This window comes from Bufo gargarizans, chromosome 5 (assembly GCF_014858855.1).
Source record: "Bufo gargarizans isolate SCDJY-AF-19 chromosome 5, ASM1485885v1, whole genome shotgun sequence".
Lineage (NCBI taxonomy): Eukaryota > Metazoa > Chordata > Amphibia > Anura > Bufonidae > Bufo > Bufo gargarizans.
Genome location: NC_058084.1, coordinates 50,005,976 through 50,023,864, shown reverse-complemented (window position 1 = coordinate 50,023,864; position 17,889 = coordinate 50,005,976). Strand labels below are relative to the sequence as shown.

Here is a 17,889-nt window from a genome sequence, read left to right as displayed (position 1 = left end):
ACAGGTTCAGCTTCTGAGCTCTAACTATCTTCCTGCAGTGCTGTAAATGTATGGCACAAAGCTGGAAGGGGTTAAAGTGGATTTCTGGGTTCACAATATTAATACGAATGGGACAAAGCTGCAATATGCTGCACAACCAGTATTAAAGGGGTTGTCCGAGTTATGAAAAAAATATAGCACTGAAAATCTGATGGGCAGCAATATATAACTAAGCTAAGCAAGTTTTATGCAAAAAAAAAATATATTTTCTCATTTCCCTGGTTCTCTTCTGGCCCTTTGTTTACATGCAATAAAAACAATCTCTGCCCCTCCCCCTGCACTGCTAAGGGAGTGAATACAAGTGCTGCCCTGAGTGACCTGTCTGCCTGCTGGGGGACTCTGCAGCATGTTGTATGTGTAGGACTACACGTCCCAGCTGTATAATGACACTGCTAAGGGAGTGAATACAAGAGCTGCCCTGAGTGACATGTCTGCCTGCTGGGAGACTCTGCAGCATGTTGTATGTGTAGGACTACACGTCCCAGCTGTATAATGACACTGCTAAGGGAGTGAATACAAGAGCTGCCCTGAGTGACATGTCTGCCTGCTGGGAGACTCTGCAGCATGTTGTATGTGTAGGACTACATGTCCCAGCTGTATAATGACACTGCTAAGGGAGTGGATACAAGAGCTGCCCTGAGTGCTGGGAGACTCTGCAGCATGTTGTATGTGTAGGACTACACGTCCCAGCTGTATAATGACACTGCTAAGGGAGTGAATACAAGAGCTGCCCTGAGTGACATGTCTGCCTGCTGGGAGACTCTGCAGCATGTTGTATGTGTAGGACTACACGTCCCAGCTGTATAATGACACTGCTAAGGGAGTGAATACAAGAGCTGCCCTGAGTGACATGTCTGCCTGCTGGGAGACTCTGCAGCATGTTGTATGTGTAGGACTACATGTCCCAGCTGTATAATGACACTGCTAAGGGAGTGGATACAAGAGCTGCCCTGAGTGCTGGGAGACTCTGCAGCATGTTGTATGTGGAGGACTACAAGTCCCACATGTATAATGACACTGCTAATACACACAGAATCTTCCCCCTACCTTCTTGTGCAATGCTCTCTCTAGTCCTTCAGCTTCTGTGCCCAGAATCGTCTCCTTGCTGCCTGCAGAGCTGTGCAGCTGAAGGGGTTAAGAATCCTAGCAGAGAGTAGACGGCAGTGAAGGGGGGCGTGGCCAGCACAGTGACGTCTCGTTTACAGGCTTGTAAACGACCTTTATCAGAGCAGGGAGAGAAGCTGACATCACAGGTCATGTGACCCTCAGTGAAATCTGAGAAACCAGCCACCGGAGATAAAGTGAGTGAATTGGAAAGCTGTTACATTTGCTTAGTTAGGAACATAGAAAGAACAAAAAAATAACTCGGACAACCCCTTTAAGTACGGGACACACTGTAGTATAGTATCAATGAATAAGTATCATAGAAGAAACAGTGACCAGTGACCGGGCTGCATCTCCTCTGCCATTTGATGATAACTTCCTGTGTGAATCAGGAAGGTGGAGGGATTGCAGCACAAATGCCTTTGCTTTGTAACGGGAAATATCCAGAAAGGCACTGCACATGATTATCTGAGCTCTGAGCCCGTTTATGTAATATTTCAACATAACAAACATAAAGCATATTTCCTTTTTGTTCAGAACCCAATTCTCACGCTACTTCAGTTGGATTTGCAACTAAACCTCGACTCTTAAGCCTGAGATTTTTATAATAACTAACAGAAAATCACAGTAAATGAATACATGTAACTGGAAAAATGATGTAACAAACAGGAACAAAGCTGTTTGGAACAAAGTTGCAATATCCTGCGCAACCGCTATTAAGTAGTCGGCATTCTCTTGTAAATAATGCATAGTATAGTATCAATGAATAAGTGTAATAGAAGAAACAGTGACCAGTGACCGGGCTGCATCTCCACTGTATCTATAGCATGCCGTGCCATGATAACTTCCTGTTAGTGCATCAGGAAGATGGAAAGATCTGCAGCACAAATGACTAAACGTTGTAAGGGATAATATCCACAAAGACATTGCACATAACTATCTAAGCTCTGAGCAATATTGCCGGAAAATATAGTCACAAAAGGTAGGGAATAGTACACCCCCAAGTCTCCAACTAACCACTGTCCCTACCTACTTGGACAATCTTCCCTAAACATTGGCCCCCAACTGGATGGCAGTCCCTATCCTGCTAGGTCCACAAGACAAAATGAAGGTCAGACAGAACCAGGTCTGAAACAGGAGCAACAATGAAGACCAAAGCAGAAGACAAATGCTAAAATAGTCAGTACAAGCCACGGTCAATACCAAGAGTGTGGATCAAAAGTTGAATCAGAAGTCCAAAATTGTAGTCGAATACAGTCAAGGCTCAGAGGTCCAGCAGTCCACAGAGAGTAAAGGTAGGTATTGAGTTAGAACAACTAAACACAGGCAAATGGCCCACAGCAGTATCCTTCTTAAATATGCTGCATACCACCTGCCTTGGGTGCTGACGCTGAATCTGATTGGGCCGGGGCCCCACATGGACCAGTATTGACCTCAGCATTCACGGAAAGCTGGTGCAGTAGCTGATTGGCTTGTTGTCCATGTGACCCCATTGAGGCGTCCGACCCAATATCAAACAGACGCATCTCCCTGGAAATGACACGACGATGAAGATGCCGCCACCCAGGGGCCGAGCCGGTAAGTACATTACAATTGCAACATAAGACACAGATCCAATATTACACATTTTAAAGCATATTTCCTACATTGTCCAGATCCCACATCTCACGCTGCTTCAGTTGGATTTCCAACCAAAGCTTCGATCTTAATCCTGAGATTTTTATAACTAACAGTAAAATCACAGTAAATGGATACACATAACCGGAAAACCGATGTAACAAACAGCGTGAGTTCGTAAAGAAAACTTTTTTGGGTCAAGTTGGTCAACCTTCAGCTTAGATGTTATACGAGGGGTTTATTGTGATAAGTTGGAGGAAATTGTTTATCCAAACTTTAGTCTTTTGAGTTTATGCCCATTAGTAATTAAAACAAATTCTTCTATGTAAAAATAATAGAAATATCGCAGAAACGGCTCCAGCAAAAACACATTCTGTCCACTGGCATCCATGGTCTGTAAGACTCAGGAGAGTAGTTGGCATGTATATGTGTACAACGTGTATTTATATAGACGCCAAGGCATCTGTGTCAATACACTGTGGATGTTCCTCGGCTTTTAGATAAGCCCCTGAATCCGAGGCGAAAAACAAAAATCTTTCAAATGGTAAGGAACTGGACCAACACTGTCTCAGTGTTTGCTAAATGTCTAGACGGATATAAAGGCTTCGGAATTTGTGGTCTCTTTAAATACGTATATTTCTCATCTCACCGTCTTACCATGTTGAGTAAGGTTGGCCATACACATTACAATGCAGATACCTGGCAGGTTACTGTAGTGGACTTTCCATAGATGATAAGATAGGTTTGTTAAAGGGGTTGTGCAGCAATATCTGATTGGTGGTGGTCCGACACCCGCACCCCTGACAATTAGCTGAGGAGGCGGTGCCTTGTAATTACAATGCACAACTGCTGCAAGGGAGACGATGCATAGTGTAATGAAGAGGAAGCAGCGCTCGCCACATCTTCTTCAAACAGCTGATCGGCTGGGGTGCCGGGTGTCAGACCCATGCCGATCAGATTTTGATGACCTTTCCTGAGGATAGTCCAAAAAGCAATGGTACTGCACACTCAAAGGTGCTCACAAGAAAGGGCTCTTCAGCCCAATCGATGATATAGTCGTTTTTCGGCACACTTTTTGACACAAAGTAAGTTACATTTGTTAGATAATGAAAGGGTTAACCCACATAACAAAAGCAGACTGTTCTCAGCATGTATATAAAAAAATCCAGATTCTTTTAAGCAACGTTTCTGGCACATATAGGCCTTTGTCAAGCCAAATCTGGAGTGATCAGGAGAATGGAGAAAAGTGGTGGGAGCTGAAGATAGGTCATCAATATTTATCGCTGGACAACCCCTTTAACTAGCTTCACCTACAGGGATTTAACGATATGTATTATACAGTTTCATAAAGGATCTCATTGAGGTAAGACGTTGATTGCATTTGCATGACTAAAGTTATAAGGTGTGATTAAAATGCCTCTAAAGAGGTGTTAGAACAGCACCGTCAGTGGCAGACAATAGATGTTAAAAGCACTAAGAAAAGTACAAGTCATTCAGATTGAGAAAGCCAGTCGGATGACCAGAGACACATCTTCAAGAGAAAAAAAAAAAAAAAAAGACCAGTTGCTCTGAATTATCTCTTCTGATATATCTTGACCTGGATGAATGAGAACCTTCACAGACAAGACCAACAAAATTGGGCAAAGCTAACCCGGAAGACTCAAGACCCAGAACTATCTGACAGACTTATCATGGCATACAAGGCATACACAGAAACAGTACATATTGTAGAGCCAATCTTAAGCTGACCATAACATTACTCTCTGTCTTTAAGACAAGATGCCAAAGACCGCCTCTTAATACATTTGGTGCATTTCACTCCAGGGTAAGGCTGGCATATCAAACACTAGTCTTAATGCATCTCCTCCACTGTATTAAAACACTCTTTTTTTTTATTTCCCCCCTAGAGCCAACCCTGGTGCTGCATTGAATTCACTATAAGACCTAACAGGAAGTATCAATGAAAGAAAAGAGGAAGGGAGCGGGGAGCAGGGGCCATCTGATAGGTGGGGGTCTGACACCCGGGTGTTTGAGAAGGCACCAGCGCACCTGTGAGTGCCGTGGCCTTCTCGTGGTTAGATTGTTTATTGCATAGCGGCTGTGCTTGGTTTCGTGCTCAGCATCATTCACTTCAATGGGGTTGAGCGCAATACCAAGCACAGCCACTATACTATGAACGGCGCTGTGCTTGGTAAGATGCGAGAGGGCCACAGCACAGGTGCCTTCTCAAACAGCTGATTGGCGGGGGTCCTGGGCATCAGACCCACGCTGATCAGATACTGATGACCTATCCAGAAGAAAGATCATCAGTATTCAATCTCAAAACAGCCCTTTAATAGCTGCTAAAAAATGGCTACTGCTAATTAGTTATTTCTCACACACACAGCTAGTTTGGACTTTGCATAACTGGATGAAAAAAGATTACACATAGCTAAAACTGAGATCTGCCTATCAATGTATGATCTGTTGGGGTCTGCCCCTGGGGCATCCCCAAGTCAGCAAAAAAAAAAGTCTGTCCAGCACAACAATGTCCACAGGGTGCAACCCTGCCTAGGCCCGCAGTGGAGCACCACTCTACCCTTGTAAATAGACTGAGCCACAGCCCAAGGAAAAGTCAGTGGGGGTCTCGGGGTTGGACCCCAATGGTCTATCCTAAGGTATAAATGTCTAAACCCTTTTCAATGACCCTTGGGCTATTTTTCCACTGCTTCATTTGCTAAAAGTTGTTCCTTTAGAGGGGAGAGTCCTGACCAAGTTTTCACCCCCAGTAGAAGAGGGGATGATCCCAACTGGGCCCCCTCTTGCCCTGGCCCCCACAGCAATCGCATGGTCTGCCGCTCTAGTGGCTACGCCCCTGGTGGCAAACTTTCCACCGTCTATTATTTCGTAGAAGACAATATACCACATGTTTCCCGTATGTAGGACATCCATGTTGTACAATATCATGAAGTAAGCAGTGATGATGATCACCATGCTCACAACTCTGCCAGCTTTTCATCCGTCTTGTTTGCACCAACGACCCCCAAAGATTCTTTGCATCAGTTTCTTAGTAACTGGCCCCAAAAAAAATATCCCAGTTCAAAGGAGGAGATGCTTATACATTCACATCCAGGTTTCTGACGTGCCATGATTTCCTAAGCCATCATTTTTAAGACCATTAGGACTTCAGGCATGAGAAGAAAAAAAAAATGACTCCTTCATAGACGCCTAGAGATTTGGGTCCCTATAGTAACCTTTTCATGGGGGAAAGTCATTCTGTATGAGAATAGCTGGCAGAATAAATTGTCTTTAAAGTCGACATTATTAAAGGGGAGATGTAAACCCTTCAAGATGGAAATGGCTTATTGGTTTTCAAGTGACTGTTACTTGATACCTCGAAGAAAGAGCTTTGCATCAGATAAGTAGGGGGATGTGACACGAGGGCTGGGGGATTTGAGCGCCTTTTAAGCTACAATTGATGTAGTCATGTCTGCCACTGTGAAGAGGCTTGTAGAGCCGACCACAGGTCAGGGAATCACTCGGAATATGAGCAGACGTTTCACCTCTCCTCGGATGAGGCCACACACAGTTTTGCAATGTACAAAAAATGTGTGACTCGATTAGTGGTTTTTGTAGATTTTAAAGGCATTTTTGTCATATAGTTTGTTCAGCAATTGACATTTGTAAAGGCCGTTTTTTTATTTTTTATTTCTTGCATATTTTTTTTATAAGAATGTACCAATTTGGGGAAAATACATTGAGAAAAAAGATGTCATGCATAAATGCTATTAAAAACAGAACGTGCGCTTTGCACTGGCGTTTTAAATTTTATTATAGAGTTCCGTTATAACAGAGTTATAACGGAATATAACGGAAGTTGAGGACAAATGCAAAACGGAAGTCTTTAAGAGGCATTTCGTTTTGCTCCGTCCTAATACATGTCTATGGGCACATATACCAGTTTTGCAGAGTTTATTATTTAACCCCCTAATGACCCCCGATACGTTAGTCATTAAGGCGCCTTTTTGCGGTCTAGTCTGAGCGCAACACGAGTCTCCAGCGCAGCAAAGAACAGGAGCTCAGCCCTCTTATGACAGCCAGGCTTCGGCTCTAATGGCCTGGCATACGTAGAAGCGGTTTTCCTGACTGTTTAGCCTCTTAGCAGCCACTGTCAATAGCGACTGCGGCATCTAAGTGGTTTCAAAGGGAGGGAACCCCCCTGTCACCCTATCGGCACTGCTGCAACTGAGATCGCTGTGTGCCAATGTCTTCACGGGGGTCCAAGAATGCAGCCTAATCGATTTTCTGTTGGTTTTCTACTGAAAGCATAATACACTGCGCTACATAAGTAGAACAGTGTATTATGGAGGTGATCGGAGGATCGCATGTCAAAGTCCCCCATAAAAAACCCACAAAACTTTTTCTATGGAGAACATGTTTTTTCAATGGACAATTTTTTTTTTTAAGCACCTATTTGCTGGAGGAGGGGGACAGATGGCGACCTGCATGCCCCCACTTCTACTGCTCTGCCTGTGTAAGTGCCTATGATGAGATTAGGATGTGCACTTTCATCCTGTCCCTGTCTCTTTATGAGCTGAGTTCTGTTTGCCTTGTTCTGTGAGTTATGTCATGAACATGTAACGAGTTTCTCTCCCGTACGGATCATTCCTCTGGAGGTTTCTTGCTTTATTGAGGCCATTACGCGAACACGCTGGACAGCTCTGCGGACTGATATAAAACTCGCTCAGACCATCACGGTTCTTACCTGTAATTCTGCTTTTCATTTCCTATGTGGAATCTGTCATACTGTGAATGTGCATGATTGCCTTCCCAGTCCATTAAGTCGATCCTCAGCGAGTACTGCCTTTGGCTGGTTATTGCAAATATAAACTCGTTCCCCAGCCAAAATTCACCAGATGGACTGCCAAACCCCTAGAGAGAAGGGAGCAGAAAGCACACATTTATCTTCTGAGCACAGAAATGTTTTAATGATTTTTACAAGGTCATTATGAGTTATTATACAGCCCTCATTGAGCTGACAGGTCATTGAATGTTGGAGCAGCATGTTGTGCTCCAGAGCTGCTCTTCCTATTGTAACTGGTGGGAACCATAGTTAATCATTTTGTAAACCTCATACAACTGCATTCTGGTCACGTGGTGACAACCTGTATACTGAGACACATCAGGCGTTATCTATCTGTCCTAGGTATGAAACAGTGGCCTCAATAATTTACTCATTTATGTAAAATGTAGCAGTGTTTTCAATTAGAATCGTTACAATAATTCTCCTAAATTTAGATAGATATATAATTCTTTAGTCCCCTAAATGGGGGTTTTCGGCGCCTGATATTGAGGACCTATCCTCAGTAGAGGTCGTCAGTATCTGATGAGTGGGGGGTCAATACCCTGCACCCCAATGATCAGCTGTTCCGTGAAACCTCCAGCACTGGAGCTACTGGAAGCACAACTGTTTGAAGTGTAGTGACCATGCAAGGATAATGTAACTCTGCTTCTGTTTGGACCTCAAATGGGTTGGCTTATCTCACACCTTGATGGCATATCACTAAGATATGCCTTCAATGTCAGTGTGGTAAAGGTCTCACCTCTGGGACCTGCTTCTATCTCAAGAATGGGACCTCCAAATTGAAGTAGAGCACACTTCCATTCATCGCTATGGGAGTCTCAAAAATAGCCGAGTGAGACCGTTCGGCTATTTTCAGAAGTTACCTCGTGGTGTATGGAGAGCGCACCTTGAAAGCATGGCCTCCGCTCCACTCTGTGGGACTGCCGGAGCTCAGCTACTCTCAGAACTCCCATACCAGTGAATGTAGGGTTGCCGTCCATGCATGGCTTCTATCCGTTCACATTGGAGGGGCCTCATTCTGGAGATAGGAGCAGATCTATGAGTTGGGACCCACACCTATCCTAGCGATATGCCGTCAGTGTCTGAGATGAGACAACCCCTATGAACTCCTTGAGGGCATTTTTTTAATCTTGCATTACTTATTTGGTCAAAAATCATTTTTAAAATTGGTCTTTACTCCTTATAAATTTTTTTTTTTTTATAGTTTTCTTCTGCAGCTTGAAGTTTCAATACAATGTAGACCAGCAGGGTCTCTGCTTCACACTGGATCCGTCAGGGTCCTGCTCTGATAGCTGAATCTGTAGCCCTTATTAGCTGAACTCATGACAGCTCCTAAACACTCATTATAGCTAATGAGCTAAACTGTTTTTGAATGAGGCACTATATGGAGCACATCTGAGTCTATACCCATTATTATCTACCGTATGTGCCTCAGGGCTACATCGCTACTATAAATGACCATATACCGTACTTGAACTGTAAACTTCCACTGACTCTACGGCAGTAAATGTATATCCCCTGGATCATTACCAGTCATATAATACACATTTTTATATTGCAAGACAAAACATGACAGCTCCCACCTGTGCAAACAAAGCAAGCTTAAGTTTTTATTGAGAGGCTGATGTAACTGTCCACAAATGGGATAAAATATCCTCTGTCTTATTTTATGAATACAAGTATTTATCGGCTTTAGAGCAGACAGCCTGACATTTTAGTTGTCTGTAATGGGAGTCTTTGGGCGAGCTATTCGAGTAATTGCCCCTCATATAAAACATGTATTCATCTCCCAGCTGATTGTATCAGTTACATTGTAGCACACGTTTGTTTACATTATTATATAAGTTGTTTGAAATATTTTGGACATAAAAAGGTTTAATGTTACATTGATTGAACGAATAGATTTCTCCTTTAGAAATAATGATATTCAGCTCTTTCTGATCCTGGGACACTGGGTAATGAACAATATGGCGATCATTACGGCTCCTGCAGGGGTTGTCACCCTGTTTATATCATACTGTAAAGCCATGTAATTTACACGTCCGTATCTGTGCTCAAATCCGCGAAGATGTCCGTATTGGGTCCTGTGTGTCTGTTTTTTGCAGTCCGTCTGCCATCCGTGTTTCACTGTCACTGAACAGCTGAAAAATTATTTTTAAAGCATCTTTTCTTAATGACCCATGAAACACGGATGCATCCGTGTTTTCACAGAACACGGACAAAATAGAGCATGCATCTGTGCTAAAAACACAGACCCACGGGCTGTGCTAAAACACTGATGTCTGAATACACACATTAAAATGAATGGGGACGTGCTGCTGTCCGTGGAGAACACGTACACCACACGTCCGTGAAACACTGACGTGTGAATGAGGCTTAAGCCTGGGCACACATGCCGTTTTTGAGGCAGTTTAAGGTGCAGCTCTTTACTACAAATGCATAGGCACCACATGTCCCATTTGCCACTTTGTTATCATAATATTCTAGATATCTGATTGTTTGAGACAATAATTTTTCTTTTTTTTTTTTCAGTTCCTGGAACAGTTAAAAAGGTTGTTCGATTTAGAAAACCCATTTAGGGCATTCTAAGTAAGGCTTCACATATATCAGTTGTGTCCGGCCAGGAATTTTAGGCCAGGAGACAGACACAACTGATATACAAATGTGTAGGGGGCCTTAAAGGGTTTATTTTCTGGGACTTATACTGATGACCAATCCTCAGGATATCAGATTGGTGGGGTCCAATATCCAGCACCCCCACTGATCAGCCTTTTCAGGCAGTCGCTGGCATCTGAAACTATACAGTGGATGTAAGGCTCTTTCCACGGTGTATTTTCTGGTGTTGGAATAGGACCCAGGGGCGTAACTACCATAGTGGCAGACCATGCGACTGCTATAGGGCCCAGGGCAAGAGGGGGCTCAGTTGGGATCATCTCCTCTTCTTCTGGATGTGAAAACGTGGTCAGGACTCTACCCTCTAAAGAAACAACATTTAGCAAAAGAGGCAGTGGAAAAAAATGGCCCAAAGGTCACTGAAAGGGGTTTAGGTGGAAACCCTTCTGTCCTGTGAGGGGGGCCTGGTTTGATCCTTGCTATGGGGCCCTTACTTCTCTATGTACGTCACTGATAGGAGCTCAGCTCCTATTCACTTAAAAGACAGATGAGCTGCAGTGCCTGGCTACCATACAGTGAACGAAACCCTTTGCGTCCAGCTCCATCTACTGTTTAGTTTCCAACATTGGTGGCCGCCCATAACAGCTGATCATGTAGGTGTGGGGTGTTGGACCCCCACCGATCAGTTATTGAGGACAGATAATGGACAACCCCATTAATATAGGATAATATGTTCATCAAAGAGCTGGAGCAGTGACATCACAAGGGCTGGCGGATTGGATGGCTGCACGGCATTATGGGTATAGGCGTCCCCATGCTTGGCTCCTCTACACTTACTTTCACTTTCTAAAACTTGCAACTGATTCATTACCACGAAGCGCAAAGAAATTCAGATTCATTTAGATTAAAAAAATCCTAAATTTCGGACCGAATTCCACTTCGGATGCTTCGCTTCAATCACACTAATTATAAGTCATCAGTAGGGTTGAGCAAAGTGGACTTTGACCTGAGTTTCAGGGGAAAATGGATTTGCCGTGAAGCCGACTTTCCTCGTGCTGCATGGTAACTAGTGATGAGCGGCATAGGCAATATTCTAATTCAGTGGCGATATTCGCGATTAAAATTTGTGATTCTAATATTTGCGCTCAAAACTAATGGTAAGGAATCAAATATACAAACTAACTTCATTCATTTGAGAGAGCGAAGAGGCCGCCGCGGCCATCTCGATTGAAGATCCCGTGCAAAATCTCGTGCGTGGTGATGTATGACGTCACCTTGTCGGCCAGCGTGATGACGTCAACACGCACCATGCAAGATTTTGTGTGGCCTCTTTGCGTTCAAATGGATAAGGCGATTATTATTATTTTTACCCCCTGGAAGCCCTCACAATTATTCTTAGATGTCACGATCAGCAATGAATGCGGCATCTGAGCGGTTCAAAGACAGGGGGAGGCACAATCAAGGTTCCCCGTCATTGTGCCCGCTAATTACAATTCGTCACAAAACAAATTTCTTTGTGAAATTTGGCGAAGCAGCCGAATCAAAGTTTTCATAATTTCGCTCAACGCTAGTCATCAATATCACAAAATCTTTAATCACGGAAGAGCCCTATAACACCAACATATTGAGTACACAATTATTGCCTTGAATGGTGAATGGTGTAGAACAGAACTGGCTCCAAAGAAAGATATCAAATGAAGCCACGTTGCTGGGAACTCAGAATTGGCTAACATCACTAAATAACTAAATTTGCCTGGAGATGACCTAAGCCGGGCGGACGGGCAACTCTGGCTGCTGCAGAACAATCTCCCAAGAAGAATTGGCTGCAAATATCAATAAAGAGCCCCCTGTCGATTCAATACATCAAAAGTCCAGGTTCTGGCGGTCCACCAGCTGCTCATCCCAGACCCCAAGGAGACATCAGTCAACGTTCTCATGAAATGAAGATAGAGTTGATTTTAACGTAAGTGTCGACTTTTCAGTGTGGTCTCTGAAATCCTGGAACTGTATTATGAATGGAGATGTAGCAGAGCCCAACTTAGCATTTTAAGATTTGTTGTGATTTCACCAAAGCACATCAGAAATGAATGATAGTAAAAGGGTTGTCCCCTTTAAAGGGAGTCTGTCACCACAAAAATCACTGTTAAACCAGGCACAGTGTCTTGTAGGACTAGCTCAGCTTAATGTAATGATACCTTTCACCTAGAGATCCCTTGCTTCATTCTGGAGAAAGAGTATTTTTTAGTCTGTGTGCAAATGAGCAGTTAAGTGCACTGAGGGCGGGCTCACACCTCTCTGTGCACCTTTGCTCCTCCTGCTGCCTCTGCCAGCTCCTCCCTCTCCTTCTTGATTGACAGGGCCTCACTAGATAGCTATGTGGGAACCTGGCCCTGTCGATCAAGAAGGAGAGGGAGGAGCTGGCAAAAGATTATCGAAAAGAATATAAATCTTTTTCCTTTGAAATTTCATAACCCGTTTTTGTAAGACAGGTATTGTGTTAATCAACAGGATCAACCCTATAAGGCAGCATGCCTGTTTAGAAGGGTTGATCCTGCTGAGAAGGTACTCTTTATTAGTGGACCTCATATGATTCCATATTGGTGTCCTTTGTTTTGGATAGCAGTTCTGTAGGGATTTATGAACAGAGCCTTTATCATTTGGTGCGATTTTCATAAGACTGCAGATATCCTCACAGTTAAAGGGGTTATCCCATGATTGATGTAAAAAAAGAAAATTTTACACCATATAATACATGGCAATACCTTCCTAACAAAGCTAGAACCAGCCCTGTACCTCACATGGGGCCAGAGATCTCCAACTGCTCTGCTAGATTATCTTAAGCCTTCCAGCTCAGGGGGCATGTCCTTTCTGCTGCAGCTATCTCCCTGTAACTGTCACAGCTTCTAACAAAACATCTGTCTGGTGGCAGTTGACAATTTAAACTGAGCACGCTCGACCAGCAAAGTGAGATGGACAAAAACGAAGGAAAAGAACAAACAGCAGGTGGCGCTGTACAGATACATGTTATTGAATAATTGCATGCAATTACAAAAGTGTTCAGATCCAGGTGCTGGCTTCAAAAATGTAGAATATGTTTTGTGACACAAAGCTTTTAAATGAGCAGTTGAGCTCTAAGATAATGAATGGACAACACATAAAGGAAGTATACGGTACTTAGAAAATCAGAAAGAATAGTGGTTGAATGAATTTCCTGAAATCAGTGGAATAATAACAGAAATAGTTTAGACCTGGTTGTCTGTTGTGCCAAAAGTAAGGACTATCGATCTAAGAACTGGGCAGAGGTTGAGACTTTGTAACCTGAGAGGGTTCCTGAGTGGGACGCTGGAGGAGAACCTTGGCAGAGAACGCTTCCATGTTTTCCTAGTCCATTCTAATATTTCATGACCTATTGTAAATTTCTTCTGGTGAGCATTATATAATCCTACAGGCAAAACCTCTGAAGTTCTGGATATCCTCCATACATTTGTACATAGGAAAAAATTATAATATGGTACTGTGTTTCTTAAGATTTGCGCGATGACATCACCACGTGGGAGAGTGCGGTGACGTCATTGTGCACATCGCAGGTCCTGTTCAGTGAAGATAGAAGAAGCTGCTGCAGCGAGATCAAGTAGATGAGGTGCGTTGTTGTTGTTTTTTAACCCCTAAATGGCCATATTGTTTTGCATTCTGTCTTAAGAATGCTATTATTTTCCGATATAACCCTGTTATAACGGAAAATAATAAAATCACCCGAACACTGAACCCGAATCCGGACTTCAGTGGAAAAGTCCGGGTTCGGGTTCAGGTACCCGAACTTGCAAAGTTCGGTATGAACCCGCACTTTGCAGTTTGGGTTCGCTCATTCCTAGTCATCAATATTATATACTGTAGCAGGGGGCTATAGGCTGATCTGCAATACCAATCAGAGCCACATGGTTGCATTCCCATGCCGGATAGAAAAACACTGCAAGCAGCGTTTTTGAGTGCGTCATGAGATGCGAAACAAGACGGATCTGGCAGGACACACAATGTAAGTCAATGTTGCCGGATCCATTTGCTCGGACACAATAGAAAATCACCGCTGTGGCCTATGATTGGCTGCAGCAGTCACATGTACCCCCGCCAACTGAGATTGTCCTTGGCGCATTTGGGAGCGGAACTGCCAGCCCGGGAGCCAAACAGACCGAATCCAGCAGTAGGGATCAGGTCAGCATCATCCCCACCCTGGGTCTGGCAGGTCTTGGCCACTTTTTTACTGATAACACCTTTAATGAGAATGGTATTACACGCCTGTGGTTGTTTTGGAGGATTGCAAAGTAAATTTAGAGTAAGACTCAGGGAGGACTACTGCCATAATCATTGCCGTTGGCTATACAAAACCATTGATATACCTTAGGACTGTACCAATAATTGCTACCTGTACTGCCACTCTCATCATCTACTCAGTAAAGAGAGACTTTATTTATTCTAATTAAACTGGGTCTGGTTATTGCCTTCACTATCCGCTGGCTCTTGTATCCATACTCCAGTGTCATGGTCCTGCCTGTGACAGGGACTAGAAGATTGAGGAGACTGGCTGCATGTGATTGACAGTCTCTTTGGTTTCACTTTCAGTGTTGTTGCTGGTGATAACCACGCCTCTTGTCTCAGGTGTAGCTTAAGTGGTCATTCCTTCTCCTCTATTTAATTTGACCTCACCTATCATGCTATGCGGTTGATAGCTCCTTGTTTGGGGAAGTACTGATGTTTTCTATCTCTGAGTTCCTGCTCGTCCGCAAATTTATGGAAGTTGATCTTCTTTGTTGTTTGTTGTTTTCCCCTACCAGCTGATATTAGGCCTGAAAGGGTCTCTTATTTCTTCATCTGGGAAAGGAATAGGCCATCCGTGTCCTGACACTATCTGCAGGGCCCTGTTAGGGTGAGATTGGGCCTAGTTTCCTGCGTATGAACATTTCTACCATCCGGGTCTTTTCATACTGATAATATGTGGCCACAAGATGAGAGAGGCGCTCATAGGGTAAATAGGTAAAGATGAAACAGCGTTCTTCAATTTAAGATGAGTATGTGCTGCTCACCTGTTTAGGTTGCACCGATTGGGTGCAACCGTGATGAAGGTCCGCTGGATTAGCTAGGTGTCAGGTTGGAGCTGCTACGTCCAAAGGAACCAAGGGGCGAGGGCCAAGTCGCCACTTAGTTGATTACTAGAAATACTGACAGTGCCTGTCACGACCTATGTGGTCTGGCAAGCTGGTGGACGTGAGGCGCAAATCACAACCGGTTTTGACAAGTACGGGTTTATTTCATACTGATAGCAGTCAGGGCTTGGCGTAGGGACTCTCTAGGTGTGACCATTTCCCTTTCCCTAGGTTCCAGGCCTAATACCTTTTCCCTTCCTTCTGTGTTCAGTGTTGAGTGTATTTACCACACTGTGCCGTGACATCCAGCCCTGCACCCTATTAACCACCTAACATCAAGGGCACCCCAAAAACAACCATGCAGGAGCCCCAGAAAATTAAGGAGTGACCCAGGGAAATAAACGGTTCACCCTCCACTCACTGTGCACAGCCCGGGGGAGTACTACTACTAGCATCATAGTCACTATCACCCCTCCAACCTTGTCTCCCCCCAAGTTGCTGCAGAAGCTCACATAGCACATGACTGTTCCTGCCTGTGCCCAGGGGCATAGCTAAAGGCTCATGGGCCCTGGAGCAAGAGATCAGCTTAGACCCCTTCCCTCAGCCGTCTGTGGCCAGGGTCAGGGAAGCACATAGCCTTTGTGCTGCTTGAGGTAAAAATTGGAACTCCCCCCCTCCCCACCAATTCTTGACCTAACCCCTTCCATCCAGCCAGAAGTGTAACCTATAATACCGGTGTCCTCTTATGCGGCACAAGGGTCTTTGGGCCTCCTCAGGCTCCTGGCCCTGGTAGCGACTGCTACCTCTGCACCTCCTATAGCTATGCCCCTGCCTGTGCCCACTCCACTGAAGCCTGACGTAGTAGATAGGTGATGTAGTATGCAGAGTATATAGCGAGCTGAGCTTGTACAGGAAGGAGCAGCGATGTGTGCCAAGGCCTCTACAGCAGCCCTTAGTGCAGCCCCAGAGGAATTCGTACACCAGTGCATTTCTGACATGTCTGCATTTCTGGAGTACAAATTCCAAACCGCGAATAGGCACCTGAACTTTAGGTGCCTACTTCCCCCCAAAAAAACTAAAAACATGAATAACTATATAAAGTATATTACAAATATTCTTTAAATATCTAATTTACAAAAGGTTTTAATAAAGTTTAGGTGAAGGTTTAACTGCACTTTAAATCCCAATTACTTGTCAGATACAACACTACTCTGTGACTTTGCATCTCTACTGTAGTTGTGGCACTTACCGTTTTATACTCCTTCCAACTTCGCTGGAAATCGACTGTTCCATCTTCTCTGTGCTGAATTACTGTCCAGCCTCCACCGGTAGTTTCCATATTGCAGTGTACCTAAAATAAGAAAAGTAAAGATTCAACCTGGTGAAGATACAGGCGATAAAGAGTGAATGAAGAGGGTAATTAAGACTACCACTTCCTATATCCCTTATTTCCTATAGAGGAGGAGAGCTGCTGCAAATAGGTGTCTGTCACTCAGGTGGATGCGGCTCATACATGTATTGTATGGAGAGCTTGCAACTGCCCTGTACTGTATGGCCAATTCCAGCTACCCATGGTAGATACATCTGGTTTATCAAACTGGACCCATGACAATATTTGATCACCAGACTGGTGTCAGGAACTTATCCATCCACCTTCCTGCTCCAGGAGAGTTGCCAGTCACCTATCAGTGAGTCTGGATATCAGGCCATTCGGGCCACTGACTTGGTGTCCAATCCCAGAGTTAAGCAGGGCATTAAACTCAGGCATTTACTGCTTGTCAGAGCCTGTAAGTCTTTGATTCCTGGAAATTCCTGGTTCCAGTTTGGTCCTTGTGCTCAGAACAGTGCTGCATTTCTGTTGGACCTTACTGAGTATTGACCCTGGATTGTTTCAGGATTCACTTCTTGTCTACTGACTAGGTTTCTACTGATTCTTTGGCTTGTTTCTGGATTAACCTCTTGTCTAATGATTAGGTTTCTACTGATTATCCTGGCTAAGACGCCTAAGCTTATTTATGGATTAACCCCTTGTCTTCTACTGACCCTCCTAATCTAGCTTCTTTTACTCTCCTGCTACTCCTTGGCATCTGATAGGTCTGCTACCTGTGAGCTTGCACCTGTTTTCTGCCACCTAACTCCACAGATGTAACCTGTGTCCCTAGCTGGCCTCATGTTGGACTCTGGTGAACTTGGCTACATAGGAGTAGTATTAGATATGCTAACCAGAATGGTGAAGGGAGATTAGTTGTAGATTTAGAGCTTGCTGGCAATGGTCCCGTTTTCTTACAGCTAGCTGTCATTTTAGGGTGTTGCATCTCATGTACCATAGATAGAATACAGCGAGGCTGTACACAGATTCATTGGTGGGGTTCCTGTACTTTGTTTTATGATCAGATAGCCTCTACTCTGGGATCTACAATGGCTATCGGCCATTTTGCAACAAAATCTGCAACTGTTCCTCACTCACACCACTTTTTGGACAGGTCGAGAAAGGGGGTATTGGCTTGGACAGGGAAGAGGGTGGACTGGCAGGCC

The 17,889-nt window shown here is 44.1% G+C and overlaps 1 protein-coding gene across 2 annotated transcripts in view; it reads right to left on the bottom strand.

Annotated features, from left to right (window-relative positions):
* Positions 1–17,889, bottom strand: part of ANGPT1 (angiopoietin 1) — a 326,519-nt gene that overhangs the window by 55,309 nt on the left and 253,321 nt on the right. For both annotated transcript variants that reach the window (XM_044294293.1, XM_044294294.1), the window contains 2 exons: positions 16,604–16,705; positions 7,505–7,671 (listed from right to left, as the gene is read on the bottom strand). In XM_044294293.1, coding sequence (XP_044150228.1) covers positions 7,505–7,671; positions 16,604–16,705 — 269 coding nt within the window. The remainder of the gene's footprint in view (positions 1–7,504; positions 7,672–16,603; positions 16,706–17,889) is intronic.